At 47.3% G+C, this 12303-nt stretch overlaps 1 protein-coding gene across 2 annotated transcripts in view; it reads right to left on the bottom strand.

Moving 5' to 3' along the window:
• The window catches only part of TM6SF1 (transmembrane 6 superfamily member 1), a 36524-nt gene extending 30959 nt beyond the window's left edge, over positions 1–5565 (bottom strand). The window contains exon 1 of one of the 2 annotated variants that reach the window (XM_081171262.1): positions 5194–5565. In XM_081171262.1, coding sequence (XP_081027388.1) covers positions 5194–5285 — 92 coding nt within the window. In that variant the 5' untranslated portion in view covers positions 5286–5565. The remainder of the gene's footprint in view (positions 1–5193) is intronic. The other variant, XM_081171263.1, reaches the window with a different exon arrangement.
• Positions 5566–12303: the final 6738 nt, after the last annotated feature.

The raw sequence follows: 12303 nt of genomic DNA, 5'->3' as shown, positions 1-12303 counted from the left end.
GGTGACAAGCAAACATTTTGCTACATAATTACATAAACTATAGTTTGGCAGCAGTGCACCAAACCATCATTAGCGCAAACCAAGCTCATCGCGAGAAGTCGTTTGCAAATTGCAGATCCTTATGTACAGAACACCGTTTCAAAAGCGGATAGTTACGCAAAAACAAAACCCTTTCTGCTTTGAAGGAACGCTTTGCCCATATCAAGGAAATACGAGTATCTACCACAACCCGTCATAAAAACAGAGTGTGAGCACTGCTACTTGACCCCTTAGTCTTTAGCAAGAGAAACTATAACAGCATCTGCCTTTGCTTACATTACTAGTCTTAGTCATGCGCCAAAGTTCAGCAAGGAGGGTGCCTGTCTAATCTCAGTTTGGGAGTGGGGTCCCACAGGGTCAGACCCCCTACAATGAATGCATGGCTTCTGGTACTTACGAGCTGTACCTCTGAAGCACGAAGGACCAGCTATAGAGACTCTCCCAAAGGTCTTGGTGATCAGGCAGGGATATAAAGGATTAGGCTGAGGTTATCTGAGGTTAAAGAACATAGGAAGCTGCCTTATGCCAAAAGCAGACCATTAGTGCACCCAGGTCAATACTGCCCACACGGGCTGGCAGCAGCTTTGCAAACTTTCAAGCAAGGGTCGTTCCTAGCCCTACCTGGCGATGCCAGGGTTTAAATCTTAAACCTTCTGCATGCAAAGAATGGGCTCTGTCACTGAGCTGTCGTCCTTTTCAAAATATAAAGAAAGATTCACATTCTCATGGCATAGAACACAGGGCTGATTTCAGTTAAATATTGGAACCCGCCTTATACCATGTCAGACCACTGCTTCCTCTAGCTCAGCATTGTCTACCCTGACCTGACTGGCAATGGCTCTCCATATTTTTAGACAGAGGGCCTTTCACAGCCCTGCCTGGAGATGCCAGGATTTGAACCTGTGACCTCCTGCATGCGAAGCAGATTCTCTACCACTTAGCTACAGCCCTCCTCCCATAGCTTTCCAGCTCGGAAGGCCTTTGCCCTCAAAACATGCCATGGCACTGGCAGTTTTCTTTTGATAAATGAAACCCCTGGCTCTTCCTTTTGAGAAGGCAGCTGGTAGCTATTGTTGTTCCTCTCTCTCTACACACAATGTCCCTTGCAGGCAGCGGAGCGCAGCTTCTAAAAATACCAGCACAGATTATGCAAGCAGCCAATGGATCTCTCCGCCGCTTGCCCACTCGGCCCTCCTCTGACGGCTCCACTGAAATTGATGTCTGTAACGCAAATGAATCTGTAATATCTAGGAAGGCTGAAAACATACAGTCAAGATGTTTTCACACAGAGAGGAAGCAGGCAAGAGGGATCAAATAGCTGGGCAGGAAAATAAACTGTGGAAGGAGGAAAAGGAGGATTATTTTCCCCTAGAGGGTCTGAACACACTGCATGCCTTGATGGCACAACCCTATGCATATTTACTCAGCAGGGTTTAATGGGGCTCATTGCCAAGTAAGGCTGCAATATTTCACCCACTTTCCTGGGAATACTAGCCACTTGTGATCCGCAGTAAGTAGCAGAAGGATACTGCCTCCAACAGTGGTGGTAGAACTTAGCCCCACTGAATTCAATAGGTCCTACTTCTGAGTGTGTGTGTTCAACAGATACGCACAGTGCTTTTTTTCTTTAAAAATATGTTTAGGGGTACTCTCATTTTGGCTCAAGAAAATCACCATTTTATAGTTCAAACTGGGAAAAATAAATACAGTAAATGGACCAAAGTACAAAGATTCACAAAATGTTTAGGGGTATGCGTACCCCTGCGTACCCCCCCCCCCCAAAAAAAAACAGCACTGGATACACACGTATCTATTTTATACATGTCTACTCAGAAGTAATCCCCACTGAATTCAGATGAACTTATTCCCAGGGAAGTGTATATAGAATTTCAGACTTGCAGCAGAATTCTAAACATATCTACTCAGAAGTAAGCCCTACACAATTTGATGAGACTCACTCCCAGGTAAGTGGGTTAGGATTGCCGCCTCCGTCATAATTTTGAAGTGGGTCAACAAGAATTATACACCAGTAGAAAGGATGTTTTCCAGCTGGGTACTGAGAAGATCAGCTTCAGCTTCTTCTTCTCTGGGTTCAGAGAATATATTTCTTCCACATTTTAATTGTTAAAAAACATATCGCTCGAGAGCATTTCTCAATATGCCTTGGCAATAAAGGATATCGCCTTTTTAAAAATGCAGGTTCTTGTGATTGTTTTCGCAGAGATACCCGAGGCACCACTGAGCTTCCCCGTGCCATCTGCGCACATCTGAATTCCTTTAATGGGAGATCAAAAGCAGGAAAGACCTTTCAAACTTCCGACACAGGACTTTATGAGTTCACAGCCATTTCTACCAAAGACAATGGTGGGCCTTCAGTTAATGGCCAGGAATCGTAGATGACCTATAGTATCTGGTACGACAGCTACGACTACAGGCCTGTGCGCATTCAGGCAGAAGGAGGTCTCATTCCATTCCATGGGGCCAACTCTTGGCTATGTTTGCAACAAAAGCCAAGGAAATCACTGGCGCAGGTCATCTGCAATACGGTGGAACCTCGGGTTGCGGACGTAATCCGTGACGGAGGCACGTCCGCAACCCGCAGCGTTCGTAACCTGCAGTGCTGTGTCTGTGCATGTGCATGATGCGATTTGGCTCTTCTGCACATGTGCGAAGCATGATTTAGCACTTCTGCGCATACGGCGAAACCCGGAAGTAACCCTTTCCGGTACTTCCGGGTTTCCCTGAAAACACGTAACCCGAAGTGTTTGTAACCCAACCCGAGGTACAACTGTATTGGGCAGTAATGAATGGCATCCATTTTGCAGACAGGAGGTCCCGGTTTCAGACTCCCACATCTCCAGGCAGAGCTGTCTGAAACCCCAGGGAGCCATTGCTATTTAGCGTGGAGATCTAGATGCAGCAATGGTTCCGATTCCCTATGTTCTATGGCCATAATAATAATAATAATAATAATAATAATAATAATAATAATAATAATAATAATAATATATTTATACCCCGGCCATCTGGCTGGGTTTCCCCAGCCACTCTGGGCAGCTCCCAACAGAATATTAAAAACATGATAAAATATCAAACATTAAAACTTCCCTAAACAGGACTGCCTTCAGATGTCTTCTAAAAGTCAGATAGTTGTTTATTTCCTTGACATCTGGTGGGAGGGCGTTCCACAGGGCGGGCGCCACTACCAAGAAGGCCCTCTGCCTGGTTCCCTGTAACCTCACTTTTCACAGGGAGGGAACCGCAAGAAGGCCCTCAGCGCTGGACCTCAGTGTCTGGGCTGGACGATGGGGGTGGAGATGCTCCTTCAGGTATACTGGGCCGAGGCTTTAAAGGTCAGCACCAACACTTTGAATTGTGCTAGGAAACATACTGGGAGCCAATGTACCACATTTTTCGCTCTATAAGATGCACCCGACCATAAGACGCACCTAGTTTTAGAGGAGGAGAACAAGAAAAAAAATATTCTCTCCCTCTCTGCGCAGCGCCCCTTCAGCAAAGCGGGAGAAGAAATGGAAAGGGCTTCGTTTCTCCTCCCGCTTCGTTGAAGGGACGCTGCGCAGCTTTCCCTTTCTGCACAGCGCCTCTCCAGAGAAGCGAAGTCAGAACAGCAAGAGGGATTGCTGCGCAGTGAAATCAGCGATCCCTCTTGCTGTTCTGGCTTCTGGGATAGCTGCGCAGCCTGCATTCTCTTCATAAGACGCACACACATTTCCCCTTACTTTTTAGGAGGGAAAAGGTGCGTCTTACAGAGCGAAAAATACAGTAGGTCTTTCAGGACTGGTGTTATGTGGTGTCCATTTGTTAGCTAAGCATGGAGGGCAATAGGTCAGCAGCGGAGCCTCTTCTTTGCACATGGAAGGTCCTGGGTTCAGTCTCTAGGTAGGGCTGGGAATGTCCTCTGGCTTAAGCCTTGGAGAGCTGTCAGTGAGGACAGTCCTGAGCAGTCTGATTCAGTATCGGGCAGCTTCCTCCCTTCCAACAGCTGTCCTCCCTTACAGCTTCATTAACACCCAAAAAGTTCTGAACACTCAGGTTAGGTGTGTGTAGGACTTCACTGGAAGAAGCTGTTAAGGCTGCAACACTCCAGTTAATGCAAAGTTCTGCGCACCTTCACCATGCTGGTGCAGACACCGGTGTAAAATTCTATGGCAACAGCACACTTGACCCAGGTGAATGTGCGATCACAAGGAACACATCAAGCACATTAACAATTCTAATGCACATTTAGATTTGCCTTCCTATAAACCCCTCAGCAGTATAATAATAAAAATGGAATATGACCTCTTCACTCAATACATATATATTTTAGATGTACACACATAAGCTATTTTAGTGTACACCTAAACAGGTAAATGTGTGTACACCACACACATCATATCATGCTGCTATGGTAATCAGGGAGCCAGGATTTGGCTGATTCACAGTGCAACCCTAGCCACATCTGCTAAGCCCTACAGAATTCCATGGGACTTGCTCCCAAGCCAAGGGAGTTGGAACTGCAGCCTTAATGACATTCTGAGTACGTCCTGCGTGATGTTTAAATGGGGACCTTAAAGGCACCAGCGATTCCTCTGTCATGCTATTCAATCTCTGACTCATGAATACAATGGGTGCTGGAAGAAACCTCAACTTACAATTGAAGCTGCTGGAAGTTCTACATTCAAGTTATACACTGATATAAGCTGGGCAAGCCCATTCAGCCCGATCCCCTGCACGCATTTACTCATAAGCAGGCACTAGCTGTTTGGGACAGAAAGCATGCAGCTGGATCGCTCAAGACATCCCAGCAAGTCACAATACAGTTTCTCCATAACAGGCAGAGGCCCTCAGCTTCCATTGCTTCTACAGATGGCAACTTGGGTGGGTCGAGAGAGGGAAATGCCCCCCAAAAAACAAGCAGCTTTCTCTACCCCCGACCCCAATATATTCCTTTCTTTTCCGGAACTCTAGTCTGTGTGGAACAAAGTTCGCCTCTCCCCCTGCCATGAATAGGCTTCACCACCCCTGCTCTGCCCGCGCCCACCATTCCCGGAGCTCTCTCCCGCTCCTCTGCCTCCCAGACCGCGTTCACACGTGCACGCAAACCCGCTACCAGAGCGCACGTGGGAACGCGACCGCCCCGCTCTCGCTCACCCGCCGCTGGCAGCCAAGGCGTTGAAGAGGTAAGTGACGGGAATGGCCGAGAGGGACAACACGAAGACGCCCGTGGCAGCCGAGGCGCTCATCCCGGGGCTGGCTCGCTCCTTTTCCTGCCTCTCCCGGGGCGCCGCGCGGGGGACTCAGCGAGGCTCCGCGCCCGGCATCGCGCCCTGCTTCGGTGGGCTCCTCCGCGGCGCGCCGGGAAGCGCCATACGCGCCGGAGAGCTGCTGCCGAGGCGAAGGCGGCGCCCGGCCAGCCGAACCTAAGAGCGCCGCTGCTGCAGAAAAGGACTCCGCCCGCCGCGCAGCGCCGACGAACGAGCGCCCAGCGGACCTGCGCTCCACCCCGCTTGCGCGCCGCTCATTCTGCGCAGCCCGCCCGCCGCCTTGGCGCTCGCCTCTTGTACTGCGCCGGGGCTGGGCTGCCGTCGGAGGGATCAGCCCGCGGCCGCTGCTCCGCCCCCTCCTCCTCCCGCTCCTCTGCACGCTTCGGCGGAAGCAAAAGCGAACCGTCACTTGGCGCATGCATAGGAGCGGTGCCAGATTTACAGCTAAACAAGCTATAGCTTAGGGCCCCACTCTTTTGGGGGCCCCAAAAAAAATTAAAGGGGGAAAAAACTGGATGTACATTTCCAATATCAATATACTTCTTCTTAACTGTATTTCAGTTCAACAATTGCTTTGATAAAATACATATTTTGTTATGTGCAAATGGCTTTAGATACCTATAAGGTCCATAAATTACCATATAGCACATATTCAACACAAAAAATGGGGGCGATTTGTTGTTGACAAAGGACAGCTGGACATAGAAAGGGCCCCATTACCTTCAGTAGCTTAGGGCCTCATCAGACCTAAATCTGGCCCTGCATAGGAGCCAACTCCTATCCCCTCTCCCAATGAAATTTTTGAGGGGATACCCCCCCCCCAGCATCTTAAAAAGCAGAGACATCACCTTGCCAACAAAGGTCCGTATAGTTAAAGCTATGGTTTTCCCAGTAGTGATGGATGGAAGTGAGAGCTGGACCATAAAGAAGGCTGATCGCCGAAGAATTGATGCTTTTGAATTATGGTGCTGGAGGAGACTCTTGAGAGTCCCATGGACTGCAAGAAGATCAAACCTCTCCATTCTGAAGGAAATCAGCCCTGAGTGCTCACTGGAAGGACAGATCCTGAAGCTGAGGCTCCAATACTTTGGCCACCTCGTGAGAAGAGAAGACTCCCTGGAAAAGACCCTGATGTTGGGAAAGATTGAGGGCACAAGGAGAAGGGGACGGCAGAGGACGAGATGGTTGGACAGTGTTCTCGAAGCTACCAGCATGAGTTTGACCAAAGTGCGTGAGGCAGTGGAAGACAGGAGTGCCTGGCGTGCTCTGGTCCATGGGGTCACAAAGAGTCAGACACGACTAAACAACAACAACAACCCCCCCCCCCCAAAAAAGGTGATAAGGATCATGGGTGCCAACTTGAATAAAATATGGGGGTGTTGCATAATCGATCACATGATGCAGTACACACACAATGTTTGAATGGCAATGTCCATCGACATTGGGGGGGGGGGGCTCAAATATTTTATTGGAGGGCCAAAGGGACCTCAGCCCCTAGGAGTCGGCTCCTATGATGGGTATCGCCATTCCCATGGTGTGTGTGCCATGTCTTGTGATCTACTATGCAGAGGTGGATTTACCTGGCCTCCCCCAATATTTTATTCAAGTTTGCACCCAGTGGTGAAAGTGTGTGTTGGTGGCATTTAGCTGGCTGCCTGTGACGCTGCCTTGCCCCATTCTGGGTCTCTAGGGGAGCACAGAATTTATCGTTGTTTTGCCTAGGGGCAACCAGATGCCTCTCCTGCCCCCCCCCCAGGGGTGCCAACTTGAATAAAATAATTGATCACAAGATGCAGCGCGCACACACCATCTGAATGGCAATGCCCAACAACTGGGGAGGAGCCCCCTCACATATTTTATTGGGGGGTTAAGGGACCTCGGCCCCTAGGCGTTGGCTCCTATGTCCCCACCTGCAGTAGCAGCTTGGAGACTAAAAGTTCTGCAGGGTCAAATCCTAAATGCCCATCTTACTCAGAAGGCAGTCATCATGCAATGAGGCAATGCAATGAGGTAGCAGGTGTCAGCAGTCAGGCACACTGCAAGAATAATTATAGGCCTGCAGCTCTAGAGGTTGCGTTGCTATTCTTGCGGTCAGATGCAGTACAGTGGTACCTCGGGTTAAGAACTTAATTCATTCTGGAGGTCCGTTCTTAACCTGAAACTGTTCTTAACCTGAGGTACTACTTTAGCTAATGGGGCCTCCCGCTGCTGTCGCGCCGCCGCCAAGCGATTTCTGTTCTCATCCTGAAGCAAAGTTCTTAACCCGAGGTACTATTTCTGGGTTAGTGGAGTCTGTAACCTGAAGCGTCTGTAACATGAAGTGTCTGTAACCCGAGGTACCACTGTATACCAGTTTCTGGGAATCACAAGAGGGGAGAATCCTGTTCCACCCAGGTCCTGCTTGCAGGCTAGCCACTGTGAGCAGGATGCTTGACCAGATGGGCAACTGGCCTGATCCTGCCAGGGCACCTCTTACATTCATTTTTTATATATCTATTTTTCCTGACTGTTACCACAATCTCCTGGTGACTTGATTTGGCTAAGTCAGGGGATAGGGCTCATTTTACAATGGTCCGTCTAGTCCCCCCACCCCCTTTCTTTCTTTCTTTCTATTCACCCCTATTATTTATGTACTGGTGTGTGTGTGGTTCCCAGGCTGACTTCCCCCTTTGTGCTTCACCTGCTGTCATCTATACTTGTTGAGATTAATTTGCCTGTGTGACATAAGTGCACAAAGGATGTGGACTTAACTTGTATCCATGGCTGCTTATGCCACAGTAGACCAATTGCAGCACAATGCTGTGCGTTATTGACTTGGCATTCATGGAACTACTTCTGCAGAAAGTGCACAGGATTGCAAGCTCCATTGAACAGAGTAAGGCTGCAAGCTTGTACAATGAACTCTGTGTGCCTTACTTCTGGGTACGCATATAGGATTGGACCATTGCAGTGCTTTTTTCTGGGGAGACGCACACCCCTAAACATTTTTTGAATCTTTGTACTTTTGTCCATTAACTCTATTTATTTTTCCTGAATTGAACTATAGAATGTTGATTTTCTTGAGTCAAAATGAGAGTACCCCTAAACATTTTTAAAGGGAAAAAAGCATTGGACCATTGCTCTTGAATAAACATGCAAAGGAACACATTGTTAGGAGGATTTTTGCTTTGTTTGGTTTTTTGCTACCACAATGCCCTCTGCTGGTTTTGGTTTGACTAACCCAGCTACCCTTGTGGAATACAGTTTTGCTTAGGTAAGCCTGAGTTGAAACTAGATCCAAAAAATGGATGGGAGGCTTGTATGTTCTGTACAGTATGATCGCAACCTACCCACATGTAACATGTGCAATTTCAGCTTTATGCAGTTGGAAGCCAGTCAGTTGGAACAGCAGAAATTAAATGCATGGAAGGTGGAGAGCTTTAAAAGCTCAAACTGGGATTGACCTATTGGTAGAGTAAAGGTAAAGGTGTAGCACCCTGCTTGTGGTTAACACTTAGCTGGAATGAAATATTCAACGCAGCAATAGAGAAATTAAAATAATTATTTATTTGTCAGACAAATAAATGAGAGGCACAGTGGTATATGGTTACCAAGCTCTGGCCTGGCTCCTGCCATTATGGCCAGCCCTTATATCCCCTTAATCCAGCCCCCTTTGCTCCTCCTGTGGCTGCCTCTGTCCAATCAGCCTAGTTGGATTTCCTATTGGCTGATTGCTATATCCAATCCTAAAAGATACACCCACATCCTCCTGTCCTTATATGGAACACAAACAGCTATATATTGTTACATCTATAAATGACAAATAAGTAGTAATATATCTTACATGTGTCTCAACAAGGAATCTTAATTACCAGCTCACCTCTTGCCCTCCCTGCCCTATTGCCTTCTAAAACAAATGGTTAATCTTAAATTTTTATCTTAAACATATGTCAAGGATCTTGAGTTTCACATCAACATTGAAAGATATCCTTCATTTGAAGGTTTCTAAACAAATGTCTGACAGCCATATATCAGGACAGCATTTGATGGCGTCTTCCTGTCTAGCAGGGGGCTAAACTGCTGGCTGACTTAATTCCAGGATAAATACAACTCTTCTAGCATTTGTTAAATCCTTTGCATAATTACATTTAAGCCAATATATTTAATACACAACACAGGTAGCCTCTTAAAAGGAATAAGGTCTTTGTAAAGTAGAAAAGGGAACTCAGTATAAAACAGTTTCAGAAGAAACCTCTTTAGTTTACATCTTCCCCTTTCACCCTCCTTTCCAGCCTCAAAATAAAATAGGAAGAAGCTTCTTTTTCCCCAGCCAAGCCAGTTGCCTTTTCTCTCAGTTTAAGAAAGAAACAGTTTTAAAAAGACTTCCCAAAAAAGCCTCTCTTTCTCTGTCAGCTAGATGCTTCTCCCCATTTGCCTCTGGCCTTAGAAAATACAGCTCAAGGTTTAAGAGAGGCCCATGGTATCATTTTACTATTTGCCCATTCCTAATTATATTTATCTCTGCCTTTGTTATCTTCTGTAACATGTAGGGTCAGTGTCATTACTCAGTCTGTAATTTCAGCTTTTATGACTTTGAGAATTGCTTTCTGCTATCAATCAAAAGGGGCCCCTTTGTCTAGGAAAACATTACCAGTGTTTTCTTAAGCAGCTAGCCTTCTTGCCTGGCATGAAACGTTTGAAAATCTACTTTTGAAAATCTAAGCCCTCTTTAATATACAAGTCCTGATCAAACATTAATAAAATGCAGGCTTATGCCTGATGCCTCAAAGGGACCCCTGACCATTAGGTCCAGTCATGGCTGACTCTGGGGTTGTGGCGCTCAACTCGCTTTATTGGCCGAGGGAGCCAGCGTACAGCTTCCAGGTCATGTGGCCAGCATGACTAAGCTGCTTCTGGTGAACCAGAGCAGCGCACGGAAACGCTGTTTACCTTCCCACCAGAGCGGTACCTATTTATCTACTTGCACTTTGACGTGCTTTCGAACTGCTAGGTTGGCAGGAGCTGGGACAGAGCAATGGGAGCTCACCCCATCACGGGGATTCGAACCACCAACCTTATGATCGGCAAGTCCTAGGCTCTGTGGTTTAACCCACAGCGCCACCCGCATCCCATTGGTAGAGTGTGAGACTCTTAAGATCATGGGTTTGAGACCCACATTGGGCCAAAGATTCCTGCATTGCAGGGCGTTGGACTAGATGATCCTCAGGGTCCATTCCCACCCTACAATTCTATGATTCTACGATTCAGTGTTTTCCTGGCACAGAAAGAGCTTTTAAGCTCTCCCATCTTGTTTACGAGGTTCTGGGGTGCTCTCATGAGTTCTCATGGGAACTTGGGCAGCCATGATGGCAACCGCTGAGCAACCAATTTACCCGCCGCAGCATTCTAGTCCCCAGCATTCTTTCGTTCCAGGAGAAGTCTAGAAAGCCATAGAAACAGACAAGAAAGTGAACAGTGTGTCTATATGAGAGCTTCCCCTCTGTAGGCATAGCTATAAGAAAGTGGGGCGTACATTTGGCCAGAAAAATCTTTCTTACTGAATAAGCCTCTTTTCTGTCTCCTGCCCCTCGGCAGCACAAATGGACATTGAGGAAAATGGGTCTCTCATCAGAAGACTGTGTTCTAGCCTAGGCAATGCATGTGGTACTACTTTGGTTTGTATCTGCCCACTCTTCCAGTCTCCCAAGAAGGAGCCTGGCATATAATTTAGAGGCTACATCTAACAAACTAATGGGTCTATCATTGGCAGGGTTTTTCTTATCACCCTTTTTATATATTGGGGCAATTATACTCAGCTTCCACCCTTCTGGTATGTGACCTGAGCTGTTAATGTATGAAAACAGTTTTACAAAACTGGGTGACCAGAAATCAGGTCTTATCTTATAAATCTCCATTGGGATCATGTCTTCTCCTGGAGCTTTATTGGCTAGTTGGTTTATGATTAGCCTCTTAATCTGATTGGGCTGCCATTCTGGCAGTTCTAATAACTGAGTGTAGTAAACTTGTGAGGGTGAGTCAGGACGGGGGTCATGTATGCTACTTTGGTTTCGTCAGTCCATCATCAGCAAAATCACCATCACATTTATTATCCACAGTTCATCAGCAGGTCCCAGGGCAGGCTGCAACAATTTAAAATCCAAAGTTAAAAACGGTTAAGATGTATTACAGTCACAATAATAGGGTGGGTTCTGAATACACATATCCCGGGTACCAAAGGCCCGGGTAAAGTGGTACATATTGGCAGAAACAACTTTCTCCAACAATGGATTGCATTATATGCTGCTTTTAAAAGCAAGGGAGGAACAGCCCAGGCATGTATTCCATACACCAGAGCTTTCCAGACTTTTCACGTTGGTGACACACTTTTTAGACACGCATCATTTCGCGACACAGTAATTCAGTTTTACTAGCAAACCGGAGGTTAAACTAACCTCTTTCCAGCCGCGGGAGGAGCGTGGGGAGCGTTCACACGACACACCTACACACTGCAGCCGACACACTAACGTGTCGCGACACACAGTTTGGAAAGCCCTGCCATAAAAACACACTTCGCTGGTAACCCTGCAAAGAAGCAGCAGTAAAATTATGCTGCTCTTTGAAGATTATTTGCTGCTACAAGTGTCACCCAGGGGCTTCATGCAGCTCAGCCCTAAGCACCGTTACTCAGAAGTAATTCCTGCTGAATTTACTGGGAACTTGTGCTGTGGGTTAAACCAGAGAGCCTAGGACTTGCCAATCAGAAGGTTGGCGGTTTGAATCCCCGCAACGGGGTGAGCTCCCGTTGCTCGGTCCCTGCTCCTGCCCACCTAGCAATTCGAAAGCATGTCAAAGTGCAAGTAGATAAATAGGTACCGCTCCGGCGGGAAGATAAATGGCATTTCTGTGCACTGCTCTGGTTCGCCAGAAGTGGCTTAGTCATGCTGGCCACATGACACCGGCTCCCTCAGCTGGTGAGATGAGCGCCGCAACCCCAGAGTCGGCCACGACTGGACCTAAT

This window comes from Podarcis bocagei (assembly GCF_964188305.1).
Source record: "Podarcis bocagei genome assembly, chromosome: 14".
Taxonomy (NCBI): Eukaryota; Metazoa; Chordata; class Lepidosauria; order Squamata; family Lacertidae; genus Podarcis; species Podarcis bocagei.
This window is presented reverse-complemented; position numbering and strand designations above follow the sequence as displayed.